This window comes from Coregonus clupeaformis, chromosome 9 (genome assembly GCF_020615455.1).
Source record: "Coregonus clupeaformis isolate EN_2021a chromosome 9, ASM2061545v1, whole genome shotgun sequence".
Lineage (NCBI taxonomy): Eukaryota > Metazoa > Chordata > Actinopteri > Salmoniformes > Salmonidae > Coregonus > Coregonus clupeaformis.
In genome coordinates, this window is record NC_059200.1 from 12882513 (window position 1) to 12903844 (window position 21332).

Genomic DNA, 21332 nt, shown 5'->3' on the forward strand with positions numbered 1-21332 from the left:
ACACACACACACACAGTCACACACACACACACAGTCACACACACACACACTTTTTCACACACACACACACACAGTCACACACACACACACACACACACACACACACACATACTTACACTGACACCCCAATACACACACACACACACACACACACAAACACACAGTCACACACACACAGTCACACACACACAGTCACACACACACAGTCACATACTTACACTGACACCCCAATACACACACAAACACACACAGTCACACACACACACACACACACACAGTCACACACACACACTTTTTCTCACACACACACACACACAGTCACACACACACACACACAGTCACACACACACACTTTTTCTCACACACACACACACAGTCACACACACATACGTACACTGACACCCCAATACACACACACACACACACACAAACACACAGTCACACACACACAGTCACACACACACAGTCACACACACAGTCACATACTTACACTGACACCCCAATACACACACAAACACACACAGTCACACAAACACAGTCACACACCCACACACACACACATACTCACGCTTCTGAACACACACAGATGTGAGGTGTTTCTAATGTCTCTGGGCTGAAGGCCGGGACAACAATGGACATATTTCTGCTCCAACCCCCATCCCCCAGCCAATTGAAACCTTTCATCCCCCAGCCAATTGAAACCTTTCATCCCCCAGCCAATTGAAACCTTTCATCACCCAGCTAATAGCATCCTTTCATGCCTCCATAATGTGGTCGCCAATACGTGTCTGTGATCTGGTGGAACTGTGTAATGTCCCCATAATCCACTGTCTCTGATGTGGGGCTCCATCCATTCATAATCCTCTGTGTGATGTAGAGAAGTGTTGCCGGTATGTCAAGTTTAGAATGATCTAGGCTAAAGCTATAGCTGTGAAAACAGGGCTACTTAGAAATGTGTCTATGCCCAGAACAGCATCAATGTTCTTGGCATGGATTCTACAGGTGTCTGGAACTCTATTGGAGGGATGTGACACCATTCTTCCACAATAAATTCTATAATTTGGTGCTTTGTTGATGGTGGTGGAAAACGCTGTCTCTGGCGCCGCTCCTGAATCTCCCAGAAGTGTTCAATTTGGTTCAGATCTGGGGCCTAACTGTGAATTTACTGAAATAGGTCTTGCTAAATGTTGCCGTACGTGGAGATTGTAAGATTTGCATGCGCCCCAAATTATTGGGATTTATCAAACTGTCGCATGCAACATATAAGCATGTTTTCATTGATAAAATCAGAGCCATTTTATTTTTGTGCGGCCGTGAACCCCGCCTGGAAAACGCCCTCCATTCACCTTCTATGGTAACAAAAATGCCCTCATTTGTTGTATGATTTGGAAATGTTGGAACTGGGCCATGTCCATTTCTAAAAGAAAGTGGTCAATCAGATCATATTTCTGAGAGGGCAGAATTATTTAATATTTTTCTAACAAAACACGCATGCCGCCTATAGCGGACACTGTCCGCATTGTGCATAAATGATAGTAGTGTTTTTCAATGATTGTCTATTCAAACCATTTAAAGTAAATGCTACAGCCCATATAGTGCAAAATAACAATGATTGTTCAATATTTAGTTCATCAATAGATAGTGTTTCTATGTCCTGCCTTGGTGTAGGCTCTGAGATCAATAGATAGTGTTTCTATGTCATGCCTTGGTATAGGCTATGAGATCAATAGATAGTGTTTCTATGTCCTGCCTTGGTGTAGGCTCTGAGATCAATAGATAGTGTTTATATGTCCTGCCTTGGTGTAGGCTCTGAGATCAATAGATAGTGTTTCTATGTCCTGCCTTGGTGTAGGCTCTGAGATCAATAGATAGTGTTTCTATGTCATGCCTTGGTGTAGGCTCTGAGATCAATAGATAGTGTTTCTATGGCCTGCCTTGGTGTAGGCTCTGAGATCAATAGATAGTGTTTCTATGTCCTGCCTTGGTGTAGGCTCTGAGATTAGATAGGCTATGATGTCACGCTCCTATCTCAGTCACAGCAATACTGCATACTGACTAGGCCACCAGTCTAGTAGCCAGAATAGATTCCGACCTTATACCTGCTTACAGCTGCACTGGGGTCAGACAGGCTTCCTGTTTACAGTGCATTCGGAAAGTATTCAGACCCTTTCCACATTTTGTTAGGTTACAGCCTTAATCTAAAATGGATTAAATAAATGTTCTCATCAATCTAAACACAATACCCCATAAAAAACAGACCCTTTGCTATAAGAGTCAAAATTGATGCATCCTGTTTCCATTGATCATCCTTGAGATGTTTCTACAACTTGATTGGAGTCCACCTGTGGTAAATTCAATTGGTTGGACATGATTTGGAAAGGCACACACCTGTCTAGATAAGGTCCCACAGTTGACAGTACATGTCAGAGCAGAAACCAAGCCATGAGGTCGAAGGAATTGTCCGTAGAGCTCTGAGACAGGATTGTGTCGAGGCACAGATCTGGGGAAGGGTACCAAAAAATGTCAGCAGCATTGAAGGTCCCCAAGAGCACAGTGGCCTCCATCATTCTTAAATGGAAGAAGTTTGGAACCACCAAGACTCTTCCAGGGAGGTGACCAAGAACCCGATGGTAACTCTGACAGAGCTCCAGAGTTCCTTGTGGAGATGGGAGAACCTTCCAGAAGGACAACCATCTCTGCAGCACTCCACCAATCAGGCCTTTATGGTAGAGTGGCCAGACAGAAGCCACTCCTCAGTAAAAGGCACATGACAGCCCGCATGGAGTTTGCCAAAAGCCACCTAAAGTACTCTTACCATGAGAAACAAGATTCTCTAGTCTGATGAAATCAAGATTGAAATATTTAGCCTGAATACCAAGAGCCACGTCTGGAGGAAACCTGGCACCATCCCTACGGTGAAGCATGGTGGTGGTAGCATCATGTGGTGGGGATGTTTTTCAGCGGCAGGGACTGGGAGACTAGTCAGGATCGAGGGAAAGATGAATTGAGCAAAGTACAGAGAGATCCTTGATAAAAACCTACTCCAGAGCGCTCATGACCTCAGACTGGGGTGAAGGTTCACCTTCCAACAGGACAACGACCCTAAGCAAACAGCCAAGATAATGCAGGAGTGGCTTTCGGGACAAGTCTCTGAATGTCCTTGAGTGGCCCAGCCAGAGCCCGGACTTGAATCCGATCGAACATCTCTGGAGAGACCTGAAAATAGCTGTACAGCGATGCTCCCCATCCAACATGACAGAGCTTGAGAGGATCTGCAGAGAAGAATGGGAGAAACTCCCCAAATACAGGTGTGCCAAGCTTGTAGCGTCATACCCAAGAAGACACGAGGCTGTAATCGCTGCTTAAGGTGCATCAACAAAGTACTGAGTAAAAGGTCTGAATACTTATGTAAATGTCATATTTCCGTTTTTTACGTTTAATAAAAAAAACTGTTTTTACTTTGTCATTATGGGGTATTGTGTGTACAGTCGAGGTCAAACGTTTTGATAATGACACAAATACTAATTTTCACAAAGTCTGCTGCCTCAGTTTTGATGATGGCAATTTGCATATACTCCAGAATGTCATGAAGAGTGATCAGATGAATTGCAATGAATTGCAAAGTCCCTCTTTGCCATGAAAATGAACTTAATCCCCCAAAAACATTTCCACTGCATTTCAGCCCTGCCACAAAAGGACCAGCTGACATCATGTCAGTGATTCTCTCGTTAACACAGGTGAGAGTGTTGATGAGGACACGGCTGGAGATCACTCTGTCATGCTGATTGAGTTAGAATAACAGACTGGAAGCTTTAAAAGGAGGGTGGTGCTTGAAATCATTGTTCTTCCTCTGTTAACCATGGTTACCTGCAAGGAAACACGTGCCGTCATCATTGCTTTGCACAAAAAGGGCTTCACAGGCAAGGATATTGCTGCTAGTAAGATTGCACCTAAATCAACCATTTATCGGATCATCAAGAACGTCAAGGAGAGAGGTTCAATTGTTGTGAAGAAGGCGTCAGGGCGCCCAAGAAAGTCCAGCAAGCGCCAGGACCGTCTCCTAAAGATGATTCAGCTGCGGGATCGGGGCACCACCAGTGCAGAGCTTGCTCAGAAATGGCAGCAGGCAGGTGTGAGTGCATCTGCACACACAGTGAGGCGAAGACTTTTGGAGGATGGCCTGGTGTCAAGAAGGGCAGCAAAGAAGCCACTTATCTCCAGGAAAAACATCAGGGACAGACTGATATTCTGCAAAAGGTACAGGGATTGGATTGCTGAGGACTGGGGTAAAGTCATTTCCTCTGATGAATCCCCTTTGCGATTGTTTGGGGCATCCGGAAAACACCTTGTCCTGAGAAGACAAGGTGAGCGCTACCATCAGTCCTGTGTCATGCCAACAGTAAAGCATCCTGAGACCATTCATGTGTGGGGTTGCTTCTCAGCCAAGGGAGTGGGCTCACTCACAATTTTGCCTAAGAACACAGCCATGAATAAAGAATGGTACCAACACATCCTCCGAGAGCAACTTCTACCAACCATCCAAGAACAGTTTGGTGACAACCAATGCCTTTTCCAGCATGATGGAGCACCTTGCCATAAGGCAAAAGTGATAACTAAGTGGCTCGGGCAACAAAACATCGACATTTTGGGTCCATGGCCAGGAAACTCCACAGACCTTAATCCCATTGAGAACTTGTGGTCGATCCTCAAGAGGCGGGTGGACAAACAAAACCCCACAAATTCTGACAAACTCCAAGCATTGATTATGCAAGAATGGGCTGCCATCAGTCAGGATGTGGCCCAGAAGACACGACGTCTTCTACCCCCAAGCCATAAGACTCCTGAACAGCTAATCATGGCTACTCGGACTATTTGACACCACCTCTTTTAACGCTGCTGCTACTCTCTGTTTATTATTTATGTATAGTCAAATTAACTCTACCCACATGTACATATTGCCTCAATTACCTCGACTAACCAGTGCCCCCACACATTGACTCTGCACCGGTACCCCCCTGTATATAGCCTCCCTACTGTTATTTTATTTTACTGCTGCTCTTTAATTATTTTGTATTAATATTTTTTACTGATCTATTTCTTTACTTAACACATATTTTTCTTAAAATCTGCATTGTTGGTTAAGGGCTTGTAAGTAAGCATTTCACTGTAAGGTCTACACCTGTTGTAATCGGTGCATGTGGCAAATACAATTTGATTTGATTTGATTTGAGGTATGGCTCAGAAAACGTACCTCAATACAGGGATGAGAAATTGCGTTGTACTCAGAATTGTCCCATTATCCTAATTGTTACAACGAGAAGATTGAACGACTGCTAAAAAACTAGGTTGTGTAACATGGGACAGAACAATTCAAAAAGCAAATGTGATTTTCACATCTGAAAATGCAAATCCACATTAGAATGTTATTGTGTCTGTCTGTCTGCCTGTCTGCCTGCCTGTCTGCCTGCCTGACTGTCTGCTTGACTGCCTGCCTGTCTGTCTGTCTGCCTGTCTGCCTGTCTGTCTGTCTGCCTGCCTGCCTGTCTGTCTGTCTGTCTGTCTGCCTGTCTGTCTGCCTGACTGTCTGCTTGACTGCCTGTCTGCCTGCCTGTCTGCCTGCCTGTCTGTCTGTCTGCCTGTCTGCTTGACTGTCTGTCTGTCTGTCTGTCTGTCTACCTGTCTGTCTACCTGCCTGCCTGCCTGCCTGCCTGCCTGCCTGCCTGTCTGCCTGTCTACATGCAGGTGTCTGTGCTGAGTCTGAGGTCTAAGTGGACCCCTGATGACACCCCCAGCAGAGTAGAACACACACACACACACACACACACACACACACACACACACACACAGCAGAGTAGAACACACACACACACACACACCCAGCAGAGTAGAACACACACACACACACACAAACACACACACACACACCCAGCAGAGTAGAACACACACACACACACACACACACACACACACACACACACACACACACACACACACACACCCAGCAGAGACCACAGTGACAAATCCTCTTAACGCTGATAAACAGGAGGTAAAGTAACAGGTTGGACTGGGCTTTAAGACAGATTAGGCCTAACACACTAACAGCACCCTACTCCATATATAGTGCACTACAGTTAGGAAGCACCCAGAAAGATGTAACAAGGTGCTCTTAACATTGAGACACCCAGAAAGATGTAACAAGGTGCTCTTAGCAACGACTTGAAGTACAGTACACTCACACAAAGGGTTTACCCAGGATGTACCAGAGATGCAATGAGTGGACAAAACATTAGGAACATCTTCCTAATTTTGAGTTGCACCCCCTTTTGCCCTCAGAAAAGCTTCAATTCGCCTGGGCATGGACTCTACAAGGTGTCGAAAGCATTCCACAGGGATGCTGGCCCATGTTGACTCCAATGCTTCCCACAGTCCTTTGGGTGGTGGACCACTCTTGATACACACAGTAAACTATTGACGTGAAAAACCAAGCATTGTTGCAGTTCTTGACACACTCAAACCAGTGTGCCTGGCACCTACTACCATACCCCATTCAAAGGCATTTAAATATTTTGTCTTGCCCATTGTGACGACCCTCCCACTCTGTCTGCCGTATTCTCTCTTTGCTCTTGTTTCCTTATTAGGATGCCGGTGGGCGGAGTTGGGGGGGTCGTCAGCTACATGGGAAACACCTGGGCCGGGTGTGTCCCAGGATAAATGGACCTCTTCCACATTCATTGGGGAGACTCTCTCCAGGCAGATACTTTGATCTTGGTTGTGATATTTTTGAGGCTTTTTTGGGTTGTTTGCTTTGGCACTTTTCAACACTTTTCCATATTACATTTATGCATGCAAACACTCACGTACACTACTGATTACTGATTACACACACCATTGTTATTTGATTTAGTTTATTTTAATTAATAAATATATACTTTGAGTACTCCTTGTCTCCACGTGTCTCCCTTTTTGTTACGAACTTGAGCCGGTTCGTAACAAGTGGGGGCTCGTCTGGGATTTTGAACTGGTTGTGTTTGGGAGAACGTGGAGTTAATGTCCAATTCTGTAGGGTTTTTCTTTGTAAATTTTGTTAGTTTGTTTGAGTTTGATAGGCCAGTATTGGTTGCCTTTGGGTTTTGTACTGCGTTGGAGAGAGTACATTGGGTAGTTTCCAGTCCCTGCCCAGCCTGGAAACTCTTGCTCTACTCGCTGTTGGGACATCGGTCTGAGGTGAGTACAATCGGCTGTGTACCTCAGTGGGAGATTGGGTAGGGTAGTGACATTTGCTACCCGGAGCTATAACTTTTTTCCCCTGATAGGCTTAGTGACGTGTTTTGTTTTGGGATACGTTGGGCATGGTTAAATGTTTGTTATTTTTGTGTGGTGTCAGTGGACTGAGCAGTTGTCTCGGGGCACATCCGTGGCTTGGGAAATCTACCAGCGTGCTGGGGGTTTAATTCCTTGCCAGCGGGCTACAGTGCGTAATTACCCACCGCAAATCTGCACGAAGACTAGGGTTGAGTTATTGTAGGTTTTGGGGAAGCTCCATATCCCAGCTCTTTTCTGTGGTGCTCGGTGTGATTGTGTTTCTCTTGTGTCTGGTGTGCTCAGCAGAGGGGTTGAGCAAGATTATTATGATCTATATATATTTAATTTTTTTTTCCCTGATTATGGCGTCTAATGTAGACGAGTTCATTCGCTTTCCATCAGAAGAACTGTTAGAATTATGTACTAAAGAACAGCTGTTGAAGGTTGCTGAACACTACAAAGTTGAAATTAGTGGTAAACGTCTAAAAAAATTCTATTAGGTTAATATTGAAGACCAATTTGATGGAGAGTGGTATTCTGGATGTTACCACTGGGGCAGCCTCTGCTGAGGACACGTTGTCTCCCCGATATGTTACAATGACCGCTCCATCGGTTAGTCATAGTAGTCTTCTTTTTGAACAGCAGAAAGAACTGCTTCTGTTACAGCTAGGGCATGATCGGGTAAAATATGAAAGGGAATTGGAATTTAAACAGGATATGGAGCGTGCTAAAATCAAGCTGCAACAAGAGCGACTAGAGTTGGTTAGGGAAGGAAAGCTCTCAGGGGAGAGTTTGCTCTGGGAAGGTGACCCAGAGTTACCTAGGGGTCGTTCCTCTTTTGGTCGTAATCCAGAGACATTTGATGTTGTAGGGAATTTACGGTTGTTGCCCCAGTTTAATGAAAAGGACCCGGAGACATTCTTTTCGTTGTTTGAGCGTGTTGCTGACGCTAGGAGTTGGCCTGATTCTGATCGCACTTTGATGTTGCAGTGTGTGCTGACTGGTAAAGCGCAAGAAGCATATTCAGCTCTTAGCGTAGCAGACAGTGTTAGTTATGAGAAGGTTAAAACGGCTGTGTTACAGAGTTACGAATTGGTCCCTGAGGCTTACCGCCAACGATTTAGAACTTTAAAAAGGGATGATCAGCAGACTCATGTTGAGTTTGCGCGAATATTATCTTCACAGTTCAATCGCTGGTGTTCTGCCTCTGCAGTTATGACTTTCCAAGGGCTGTGTGATCTGATTATGTTAGAACAATTTAAGGACACAATCCCTGATCGTATAGCGACGTACATTAACGAACGAAAAATAAAGACTGTTGCTGAAGCTGCGGTTTTGGCAGATGAATATGTGTTGACTCACAAAAATGTTTTTGCAGAACCCCGTATTCGGAGTGAGTGGGGGCGTTCGCAGAGATTTGGGCCTCGCTCGCCGAGATACTTCGGTTCCCGGGCAGAGTTTCATTCAAATAGGGTTGAGCCTGATACCCGTGGTAAAACTGACGTTGGTCAAGAGTGTCACTACTGTCAAGAATTAGGTCATTGGAAAAATGAATGTCCGATTCTTAGATCTAGGGGGTAAATTCAGTACAGGTGCTTATGGTAAATCGAGGCCTGCAGCGTTAGCCGCGCCTGTTCCACATCAGTTCACTCATGACGCATTGTCTCCTGCCCGGAGCCAGGTGAAGGGTTATATTGATCCCGACTATTTACCTTTCGTTACGGAGGGTTTTGTGTCTATGGTAGGAAGTAAGAACCTAGTGCCAGTAAAGATCCTAAGAGACACAGGTGCCTCTGAATCATTTGTGTTGGAGTCTGTGTTACCCTTCTCTGCGGAGACTGATTCGGGGAATAGTGTTCTAATCAGGGGAATAGGTTTGAACACTCTGTCAGTTCCATTGCATAAACTGATGTTGGATTGTGGACTGGTGAAAGGTGAGGTTGTTGTGGGGGTGCGTCCTTCATTGCCTATTGAGGGTATTGACGTGATCCTTGGAAATAACTTGGCTGGGGGAGCGTGTGTGGCCTATCGTGTCTCCATCTTTAGTGGTTTCCACTAAGCCGTCAATTGTAGGGATTCCTGATGAGAGGGCGCAGAATTTCCCAGAGGTGTTTTCTGCGTGTGCAGTGACGCGTTCTATGATCCATGACGACCTGGTCACGGAGCTGGCTAACGAGAATACCATAAAGAAGTCTGTTACTGTTTTCCCTGTTATCCCGTTATCTGTATCCCGCTCCGATTTAATCGAGGCGCAACGGACTGACCCTACATTAGAAGAGTTGCGGGACCAAATTGTGTCTGTGGAACAGTTGGGAGATGTCGCACAGGGCTATTTTCTCCAAGAGGAGGTCCTGATGAGAAAGTGGATGTCTCATGGTAGTTGTTTTCTGGGGGAGGCGATTAGTCAGGTTGTGGTACCAGTTAAGCTTCGTGAGTTGGTGCTGACAACTTCTCACAACGACGTTGCTGGGCATATGGGTGTGAGAAAAACCTACAATCGCATATTACGACATTTTTTTTTGGCCAAGATTAAAGAGGGATGTTTCTGATTTCATCAAAACTTGTCACACCTGTCAATTAACTGGTAAACCTAATCAAGCTATTAAGCCGGTACCACTGTTCCCTATTCCTGTACTCAGTAACCCTTTTGAGTATCTGATTATTGACTGTGTTGGTCCTCTGCCTCGTTCCAGAAAGGGTAGTAATTATTTGTTGACTGTGATGTGTCAGACCACTAGGTTTCCTGCTGCCTATCCTCTCAGGTCTATCACGACTAAGTCTGTGTTAAAAGCTTTGACTCAGTTTTTCTCACTGTTTGGAATCCCTAAGGTCATTCAAAGTGATCAAGGATCTAATTTCACCTCTAATCTCTTTGGACAGGTTCTCCAACAACTCCATATTAAACACAACTTGGCTAGCGCTTATCATGCCCAAAGTCAAGGAGCACTGGAACGTTTCCATCAAACGCTTAAGTCTTTGTTGAGATCTTATTGTACTGAGATGGATAAGGATTGGGAGGAGGGGTTGCCTTGGTTACTGTTAGCTGCTAGGGGAGGTTTCACAGGAGAGCACAGGTTTTAGCCCAAATGACCTAGTGTTTGGACATAAGGTGCGTGGGCTTTTATCTGTTCTCCAGGATGACTGGAAGTCTCCCGAGTCTCCTCAGTCCCTGTTATCATATGTGTGTGATTTTCGGCGACGCTTGTATGCCGCTGGTGAAATGGCTAAAGAGAAGCTATCATCTTCACAGGACAGGATGAAGAGCATATATGATCGGCGAGCTGAGCCTCGTCACTTTAGTCCAGGTGATCGGGTTCTGGCTCTGCTGCCAATTGTTGGTTCTCCTTTTCACGCCAAGTTTCAAGGTCCATATACAGTGGTGCGCCAGGACACTGAGCAAAATTATCTAGTTGCCACTCCAGAACGGAGGAAAGCACATCAACTGTGCCATATAAATTTGTTAAAACCCTATTATGCACGTTCCTCTGAGACTGAACAGGGGGAGTCTACAGAGGACGGTAAGGCTGTTCTTTTGGCTGATACTGTTTATTCCCTGGATTCTGGTCATGCTAGGTCTGTGCAGGAGCAGGAAGATGTTTCTGGTCCCGACGATTGCATACTGCAGGGTAGATTGAAGAATTCAGAGACACTGGAGATTTTAGATAGTCTTCTTACTCATCTACCTGTTGATGGGCGGAAAGAGATGGTGGGTCTGATTCGGAGATTTCCAGGGTTGTTTTCTGATACACCAACACGTACAAACTTAATAGAACATGATATTGACATTGGAGATGCTGACCCCATTCGTCAACGGTTCTATAGAGTTTCTTCAGAGAAACTGCGTTGTCTGGATGCTGAGGTCAGGTACATGCTGGAGAGTAAAATAGCAGAGCCTTCTTTCTCCAGTTGGGCTTCTCCCTGTATCTTGGTCAGTAAATCGGATGGAACAAACAGATTTTGTACGGACTACCGTAAGGTAAGCGATGTCACTAAGCCGGATTCATTTCCTCTTCCTCGGATGGAGGACTGCGTTGATCAAGTCGGCGCAGCTAAGTTTGTGAGCAAATTTGACCTGTTAAAGGGCTATTGGCAGGTGCCACTGACGAGTAGGGCACGTGAAATCTCTGCCTTTATTACACCTTTTGGTCTGTACTCGTATTCGGTTATGAGTTTCGGGCTGCGTAATGCGCCTGCAACTTTTCAGCGACTTATGAACAGGGTTGTCTCTGGTCTGGCCGGGTGCGCTGTTTATCTGGACGATGTAGTGATATATGCAGATACTTGGGAGGAACATCTGTCCCGTATTCAAGCCTTGTTCGAACGTCTGGCTGCGGGTGCGTCTCACGATAAATTTGGCTAAATGTGAGTTTGCTCAGGCGACTGTGACATACCTTGGAAAGGTGGTTGGGCAGGGTGAAGTGCGTCCTGTTCGAGCTAAAGTGGTAGCTATTGATGCTTTTCCACTACCAACTACTAAAAAGGAACTGATGCGTTTCTTGGGAATGATTGGGTATTATCGTGGTTTTTGTAGGAACTTCTCTACTGTGGTCGCTCCCTTGACAGATTTGCTGAAAGCTAAGGCTGTGTACGTATGGTCTTCTCATTGTCAACAGGCTTTCGAAGATGCAAAGAGGTTGCTTACTTCAACTCCGGTACTGGCTGCTCCTCGTGTGGATTTGTCATTTACCTTGCAGGTGGATGCTAGTTATGTAGGGGCTGGTACGTTGGGCCGGGGTCCTTGTTGGTCCCCGGTCTTATGGGGGGGGGTGTGACGACCCTCCCACTCTGTCTGCCGTATTCTCTCTTTGCTCTTGTTTCCTTATTAGGATGCCGGTGGGCGGAGTTGGGGGGTGCGTCAGCTACATGGGAAACACCTGGGCCGGGTGTGTCCCAGGATAAATGGACCTCTTCCACATTCATTGGGGAGACTCTCTCCAGGCAGATACTTTGATCTTGGTTGTGATATTTTTGAGGCTTTTTTGGGTTGTTTGCTTTGGCACTTTTCAACACTTTTCCATATTACATTTATGCATGCAAACACTCACGTACACTACTGATTACTGATTACACACACCATTGTTATTTGATTTAGTTTATTTTAATTAATAAATATATACTTTGAGTACTCCTTGTCTCCACGTGTCTCCCTTTTGTTACGAACTTGAGCCGGTTCGTAACACCATTCACCCTCTGAATGGCACACATACGCAATCAAGGTCTCAATTGTCTCAAGGCTTAAAAATCCTTCTTTAACCTGTCTCCTTCATCTACACTTATTGGAGTGGATTTAACAAGTGACATCAATAAGGGATCATAGCTTTCACCTGGATTTACTTGATCAGTCTATGTCATGGAAAGAGAAGGTGTTCTTAATGTTTTGTCCACTCAGTGCAATTGGCCTGGGTTTACTTTGCAATGTTTGTGTTTCTATCTAGAAATCCTGATCATAAAGTTTATTCGTGTGTAAGTATCCTTAGAGACCTCTACCATCCTGTTCTCTGTATCTATAGACAGAACAACTGTGTGTTAGATAATGGAAAGCATTCATTAACCTGACCTTTATCTGACCTTTACCTGACTTTTATCTGACCTTTACCTGTTTTCTTCCTCCCAGCATCTTTTTATCCTTCTCTATTTCTTCCCCTTCATTTCCTCCTCTCTATCCTCCCTGAATCCACCCTTCACTGTTTCTCTCCCCGTTTAGCTCTCTCCACTTGAACCCTGTAACTCCCTCCAAACCATCCCTATTTCTGGGGCTCAACTGTGCACTAAACATCACACACACTCCAAACCCAAGTGCTCAGTCTCTAGGCATCCCCTCTAGCCCCTCATTACAGAATGAGTTTCCCAGAGAGAGAGAGAGAGAGAGAGAGAGAGAGAGAGAGAGAGAGAGAGAGAGAGAGAGAGAGAGAGAGAGAGAGAGAGAGAGAGAGAGAGAGAGAGAGAGAGAGAGAGAGAGAGAGAGAGAGAGAGAGAGAGAGAGAGAGAGAGAGAGAGAGAGAGAGAGAGAGCTGAGATGGAGAGCAGTTTGGACTGGTTGAAGCCTAGTGGGATGGATTATTTCTAAAGTGTTTAAGTCTGCGGGGTGAATCATCATAATCTGGTAAGAGTCTGCAGTTAAAATGTTAAAATAGTGTACATTTTTAAAAAAATAGTGTACATACAGTGGGGAAAAAAATAATTTAGTCAGCCACCAATTGCGCAAGTTCTCCCACTTAAAAAGATGAGAGAGGCCTGTAATTTCCTCCATGCAGATCTCCTCTAGAGCAGTGATGTTTTGGGGCTGTCGCTGGGCAACACAGACTTTCAACTCCCTCCAAAGATTTTCTATGGGGTTGAGATCTGGAGACTGGCTAGGCCACTCCAGGACCTTGAAATGCTTCTTACGAAGCCACTCCTTCGTTGCCCGGGCGGTGTGTTTGGGATCATTGTCATGCTGAAAGACCCAGCCACTTTCATCTTCAATGCCCTTGCTGATGGAAGGAGGTTTTCACTCAACATCTCACGATACATGGCCCCATTCATTCTTTCCTTTACACGGATCAGCCGTCCTGGTCCCTTTGCAGAAAAACAGCCCCAAAGCATGATGTTTCCACCCCCATGCTTCACAGTAGGTATGGTGTTCTTTGGATGCAACTCAGCATTCTTTGTCCTCCAAACACGACGAGTTGAGTTTTTACCAAAAAGTTATATTTTGGTTTCATCTGACCATATGACATTCTCCCAATCCTCTTCTGTATCATCCAAATGCACTCTAGGAAACATCAGACGGGCCTGGACATGTACTGGCTTAAGCAGGGGGACACGTCTGGCACTGCAGGATTTGAGTCCCTGGCGGCGTAGTGTGTTACTGATGGTAGGCTTTGTTACTTTGGTCCCAGCTCTCTGCAGGTCATTCACTAGGTCCCCCCGTGTGGTTCTGGGCTTTTTGTGATCATTTTGACCCCACAGGGTTAGATCTTGCGTGGAGCCCAAGATCGAGGGAGATTATCAGTGGTCTTGTATGTCTTCCATTTCCTAATAATTGCTCCCACAGTTGATTTCTTCAAACCAAGCTGCTTACCTATTGCAGATTCAGTCTTCCCAGCCTGGTGCAGGTCTACAATTTTGTTTCTAGTGTCCTTTGACAGCTCTTTGGTCTTGGCCATAGTGGAGTTTGGAGTGTGACTGTTTGAGGTTGTGGACAGGTGTCTTTTATACTGATAACAAGTTCAAACAGGTGCCATTAATACAGGTAACGAGTGGAGGACAGAGGAGCCTCTTAAAGAAGAAGTTACAGGTCTGTGAGAGCCTGAAATCTTGCTTGTTTGTAGGTGACCAAATAATTATTTTCCACCATAATTTGCAAATAAATTCATAAAAAATCCTACAATGTGATTTTCAGGATTTTTTTCTTCTCAATTTGTCTGTCATAGTTGACGTGTACCTATGATGAAAATTACAGGCCTCTCTCATCTTTTTAAGTGGGAGAACTTGCACAATTGGTGGCTGACTAAATACTTTTTTTTCCCCACTGTAAGTTATTGTCTCAACTGTATCAAAATGTCATTTTCATTGCTAGCTACATAGCTATTTGGTTTGATTTTTATAGTGGTACCTGTATGCATCTGTCCAGCTAGCTAGCAATGAAAGAGTATCATCATGTCATGCATGGCTTAGCACATCAGCAATCAACATTAACAGCAGAATGCAACTGGCTAGCTCAGCTAGCTGTCTTAACATTGCTTCGTCCCGCAATGAGCCATCAGTAAAAAATAGCTTGTTGCGGGATGAAGCAAGCTATAGCTAGACAGATGCATACAGGTACCGTTATACAAATCAAACCAAATTGTATTGGTCACATTCACATATTTAGCAGATGTTATTGCGGGTGTAGCGAAATGCTATAGCTTGCTTCATCCCGCAACAAGCCATTGTTTACAGATGACTCGTTGCAGGACAAAGCGACGTTAACATTTACATTTTCACATTTTAGCTGAGCTAGCCAGTTGCATTCTGCTGTTAATGTTGATTGCTGATGTGCTAAGCCATGCATGACATGATGATAATCTTTGTCATGTTTGCCAATTTGTCATGTTTAACTAGCTAGCTACCGAAAATAGACACTGCGGTGCGAATGCTAAGTGATTGGTAAGCTAATCAAACCCCATGTTACGTTATAGGGACACATGCTAAGTTGGCTAGCTAGATAGCCACGATGCTCAACTAGCTGGCTAACTAGATGGATACCATTTTCATCTAGCCAGCTGGTAATTATGAAGCTAAACATTTGCTAAATCTAGCTAGTTATCTTGTGTCTGCATTGCCATTGTTGGACGGAAAGCAGGTTCAGGGGTCACAGCTGTAGCAGTCAACGGGCAACAACAAGCTATAGGACATGAATTAATTCATGTTTTAACCTATTTTTCTGGAATTTGTGTTGCCTCCAGTACAAGGAGATGATCGAGGGTGAACAAGCAACGCTTCAGGTATTTTGTCTTTGTACTTTGAGCTTATTGCTTGACCTTGGGGGTCAATTAATATGTTATTGCTGATATGCAGGTTTTAATGTATTGTCTATTTTAGTCTGCTTTCCTCCTTTTCAGCTTTAACTGTCTGGAGCCTGGTGTTGTTGTGGCCAAGGAGCTTTCACTCAGATGGAACCAGGTTTCAGCTGCTGTGCAACGTTGACGTCCTTCCTCCCAGAGATGTGAAAGCATTCCCTGGACTGGACACAACCCGGCAAACATATATTTTTGAGAAGATCAATAATTTTATAATGAAAAGGCCATGGACATTACATGTCCTACACCAAAGGAGAGGACAGAAATATGCTCTCAGGCTCGATTCCTTTGTTCATATAATAACATGACCTGAACCAAAGTTACTCAAAGGATCTTATGATATGGGCCTAGGTCTAGATATTGTTTTTACCTAAGCCTTTATGTGTTTTAAGTTTTGTCCTGATTGTAGGCTACTACCTTTAGCACTTGAAGTTAATAAAGTATTTGATTGTTGACATGTTTTCTTTGTTTTTTAAGCACTACCTCACTGCTTTAGCACATGGCCACAATCACATGTTCCAACGTGAATCCGCTAAGAGATGGGTGGGTCTAAGGCTTAAGAGGGTGTGAACCATGCTAAATGGGCGTAAACAATGGTCAGCACTGTAGCTGTGTTCTATCTACAGTGAGGGAAAAAAGTATTTGATCCCCTGCTGATGTTGTACGTTTGCCCACTGACAAAAGAAATGATCAGTCTATAATTTTAATGGTAGGTTTATTTGAACAGTGAGAGACAGAATAACAACAACAAAATCCAGAAAAACGCATGTCAAAAATGTTATAAATTGATTTACATTTTAAATGAGGGAAATAAGTATTTGACCCCCTCTCAATCAGAAAGATTTCTGGCTCCCAGGTGTCTTTTATACAGGTAACGAGCTGAGATTAGGCGCACACTCTTAAAGGGAGTGCTCCTAATCTCAGCTTGTTACCTGTATAAAAGGCACCTGTCCACAGAAGCAATCAATCAGATTCCAAACTCTCCACCATGGCCAAGACCAAAGAGCTCTCCAAGGATGTCAGGGACAAGATTGTAGACCTACACAAGGCTGGAATGGGCTACAAGACCATCTCCAAGCAGCTTGGTGAGAAGGTGACAATAGTTGGTGCGATTACTCGCAAATGGAAGAAACACAAAATAACTGTCAATCTCCCTCGTCCTGGGGCTCCATGCAAGATCTCACCTTGTGGAGTTGCAATGATCATGAGAACGGTGAGGAATCAGCCCAGAACTTCCCCCTCCCCTCCATTCTCCCCTCCCCTCCATTTAACCCCCTCCCCTCCCTTCTCCCCCCCCCCCTCCCCTTCAATCAAAATCAATCAAATGTATTTATTAAGCCCGTTTTACATCAGCAGATGTCACAAAGTGCTTTACAGAAACCCAGCCTAAAACCCCAGACAGCAAGCAATGCAGATGTAGAAGCACGGTGGCTAGGAAAAACTCCCTACAAAGGCAGAAACCTATGAAGAAACCTAGAGAGGAACCAGGCTCTGAGGGGTGGCCAGTCCTCTTCTGGCTGTGCCGGGAGGAGATTATAAGAGTACATGGCCATTTAAGGCCAGATCGTTCTTCAAGATGTTCAAACGTTCATAGATGACCAGCAGTGTCAAATAATAATCAAAGTGGTTGTAGAGGGTGCAACAGGTCAGTACCTCAGGAGTAAATGTCAGTTGGCATTTCATTGCCGAGCATTCAGAGGTCGAGACAGCAGGTGAGGGAGGGAGAGAGAGAGAGAGAGAGAGAGAGAGAGAGAGAGAGAGAGAGAGAGAGAGAGAGAGAGAGAGAGAGAGAGAGAGAGAGAGAGAGAGAGAGAGAGAGAGAGAGAGAGAGAGATGGAGAGAGAGAGAGAGAGAGACAGAGAGAGAGACAGAGAGAGAGAGAGAGAGAGACAGAGAGAGAGAGAGAGAGAGAGACAGAGAGAGAGAGAGAGAGAGAGAGAGAGAGAGAGAGAGAGAGAGAGAGAGAGAGACAGAGAGAGAGATAGAGAGAGAGAGAGAGATAGAGAGAGAGAGAGACAGAGAGAGAGAGAGAGAGAGAGAGGGAGAGAGAGAGAGAGAGCGAGAGAGAGAGAGAGAGAGAGAGTGGAAAACAGCGGGTCCGAGACAAGGTAGTGTGAGGATTGGTTCAGGCAGACTGAAAAGGAGATTGAGTTTGTGTGATTTGTGTGAGCATGTATGAAGTGACACTCACCCCATTCTTTGGGTAGGCTATCCACCCCAGGTCCCCCATGACAGAACGAGAGTCCAGTAAGTTCACTGCAGGAACACAAGAAGAAAACTGTCAGTATATACAGTCTTGGTCAAAAGTTTTAAGAATGGACACAAGTATTGGTCTTCACAAATTTTGCTGCTTCAGTGTTTTTAGATATTTTTTGTCAGATGTTACTATGGTATACTGAAGTATAATTACAAGCATTCCATAAGTGTCAAAGGCTTTTATTGACAATTATATTAAGTTTATGCAAAGAGTCAATATTTCAGTGTTGACGCTTCTTTTTCAAAACCTCTGCAATCCGCCCTGGCATGCTGTCAATTAACTTCTGGGCCACATCCTGACTGATGGCAGCCCATTGTTGCATAATCAATGCTTGGAGTTTGTCAGAATTTGTGGGGTTTTGTTTGTCCACCCGCCTCTTGAGGATTGACCACAAGTTCTCAATGGGATTAAGGTCTGGGGAGTTTCCTGGCCATGGACCCAAAATGTCGATGTTTTGTTGCCCGAGCCACTTAGTTATCACTTTTGCCTTATGGCAAGGTGCTCCATCATGCTTGAAAAGGCATTGGTTGTCACCAAACTGTTATTGGATGGTTGGGAGAAGTTGCTCTCGGAGGATGTGTTGTTAACATTCTTTATTCATGGCTGTGTTCTTATGCAAAATTGTGAGTGAGCCCACTCCCTTGGCTGAGAAGCAACCCCACACATGAATGGTCTCAGGATGCTTTACTGTTGGCATGACACAGGACTGATGGTTTTCCGGATGGTTTTCCGGATGCCCCAAACAATCACAAAGGGGATTCATCAGAGAAAATGACTTTACCCCAGTCCTCAGCAGTCCAATCCCTGTACCTTTTGTAGAATATCAATATGTCCCTGATGTTTTTCCTGGAGATAAGTGGCTTCCTCGCTGCCCTTCTTGACACCAGGCCATCCTCCAAAAGTCTTCGCCTCACTGTGCGTGCAGATGCACTCACACCTGCCTGCTGCCATTTCTGAGCAAGCTCTGCACTGGTGGTGCCCCGATCCCGCAGCTGAATCAACTTTAGGAGACAGTCCTGGCACTTGCTGGACTTTCTTGGGCGCCCTGAAGCCTTCTTCACAACAATTGAACCTCTCTCCTTGAAGTTCTTGATGATCCGATAAATGGTTGATTTTGGTGCAATCTTACTAGCAGCAATATCCTTGCCTGTGAAGCCCTTTTTGTGCAAAGCAATGATGACAGCACGTGTTTTTCTTTGCAGGTAACCATGGTTAACAGAGGAAGAACAATGATTTCAAGCACCACCCTCCTTTTAAAGCTTCCAGTCTGTTATTCTAACTCAATCAGCATGTCAGAGTGATCTCCAGCCTTGTCCTCGTCAACACTCTCACCTGTGTTAACGAGAGAATCACTAACATGATGTGGTCCTCTGTAGCTCAGCTGGTAGAGCACGGCGCTTGTAACGCCAAGGTAGTGGGTTCGATCCCCGGGACCACCCATACACAAAAAACAAAACAAAAAAAACGTATGCACGCATGACTGTAAGTCGCTTTGGATAAAAGCGTCTGCTAAATGGCATATTATATGTCAGCTGGTCCTTTTGTGGCAGGGCTGAAATGCAGTGGAAATGTTTTTTGGGGATTAAGTTAATTTTCATGGCAAAGAGGGACTTTGCAATCAATTGCAATTCATCTGATCACTCTTCATAACATTCTGGAGTATATGCAAATTGCCATCATAAAAACTGAGGCAGCAGACTTTGTGAAAATTAATATTTGTGTCATTCTCAAAACTTTTGACCACGACTGTAGAACACATTTGGGAAGCTTTTAAATTAAAAACACTTTTTTCACATAGCCCTTGGACCCAAATTGTAGTGATCCTTCAGTGAGCCACACGATAGCCGTATGAACTCTGAAACAGACCTACTGGAAACTGAACAGTATAGACAGACCTACTGAACAGTATAGACAGACCTACTGGAAACTGAACAGTATAGACATACCTACTGGTAACTGAACAGTATAGACAGACCTACTGGTAAACTGAACAGTATAGACAGACCTACTGGTAACTGAACAGTATAGACAGACCTACTGGAAACTGAACAGTATAGACATACCTACTGGTAACTGAACAGTATAGACAGACCTACAAGAAACTGAACAGTATATACAGACCTACTGAACAGTATAGACAGACCTACTGGAAACTGAACAGTATAGACAGACCTACTGAACAGTATAGACAGACCTACTGGAAACTGAACAGTATATACAGACCTACTGGAAACTGAACAGTATATACAGACCTACTGAACAGTATAGACAGACCTACTGGAAACTGAACAGTATAGACAGACCTACTGGAAACTGAACAGGATATACAGACCTACTGGTAACTGAACAGTATAGACAGACCTACTGGAAACTGAACAGTATAGACAGACCTACTGGAAACTGAACAGTATAGACAGACCTACTGAACAGTATAGACAGACCTACATGAAACTGAACAGTATAGACATAGACAGACCTACATGAAACTGAACAGTTTAGACAGACCTACTGGTAACTGAACAGTATATACATAGACAGTCCTACATGAAACTAAACAGTATAGACAGACCTACATGAAACTGAACAGTATAGACAGACCTACTGGTAACTGAACAGTATAGACAGACCTACATGAAACTGAACAGTATATACAGACCTACTGGAAACTGAACAGTATATACAGACATACTGGAAACTGAACAGTATAGACAGACCTACATGAAACTGAACAGTATAGACAGACCTACATGAAACTGAACAGTATAGACAGACCTACATGAAACTGAACAGTATAGACAGACCTACATGAAACTGAACAGTATAGACAGACCTACATGAAACTGAACAGTATAGACAGACCTACTGAACAGTATAGACAGACCTACAGGTAACTGAACAGTATAGACAGACCTACTGGTAACTGAACAGTATAGACAGACCTACTGGAAACTGAACAGTATAGACAGACCTACAGGAAACTGAACAGTATAGACAGACCTACATGAAATTGAACAGTATAGACAGACCTACTGGAAACTGAACAGTATAGACATACCTACTGGTAACTGAACATGATATACAGACCTACTGGTAACTGAACAGTATATACAGACCTCCTTTAAACTGAACAGTATAGACAGACCTACAGGAAACTGAACAGCATAGACAGACCTACTGGTAACTGAACAGTATAGACAGACCTACTGGAAACTGAACAGTATAGACAGACC

At 44.4% G+C, this 21332-nt stretch overlaps 1 protein-coding gene across 5 annotated transcripts in view; it reads right to left on the minus strand.

The window, feature by feature from the left end:
• LOC121573345 (ephrin type-A receptor 5) overlaps positions 1-21332 on the minus strand; it is a 189368-nt gene that overhangs the window by 161069 nt on the left and 6967 nt on the right. For all 5 annotated transcript variants that reach the window (XM_045222491.1, XM_045222490.1, XM_045222489.1 and 2 more), the window contains exon 2: positions 18037-18101. In XM_045222491.1, coding sequence (XP_045078426.1) covers positions 18037-18101 — 65 coding nt within the window. The remainder of the gene's footprint in view (positions 1-18036; positions 18102-21332) is intronic.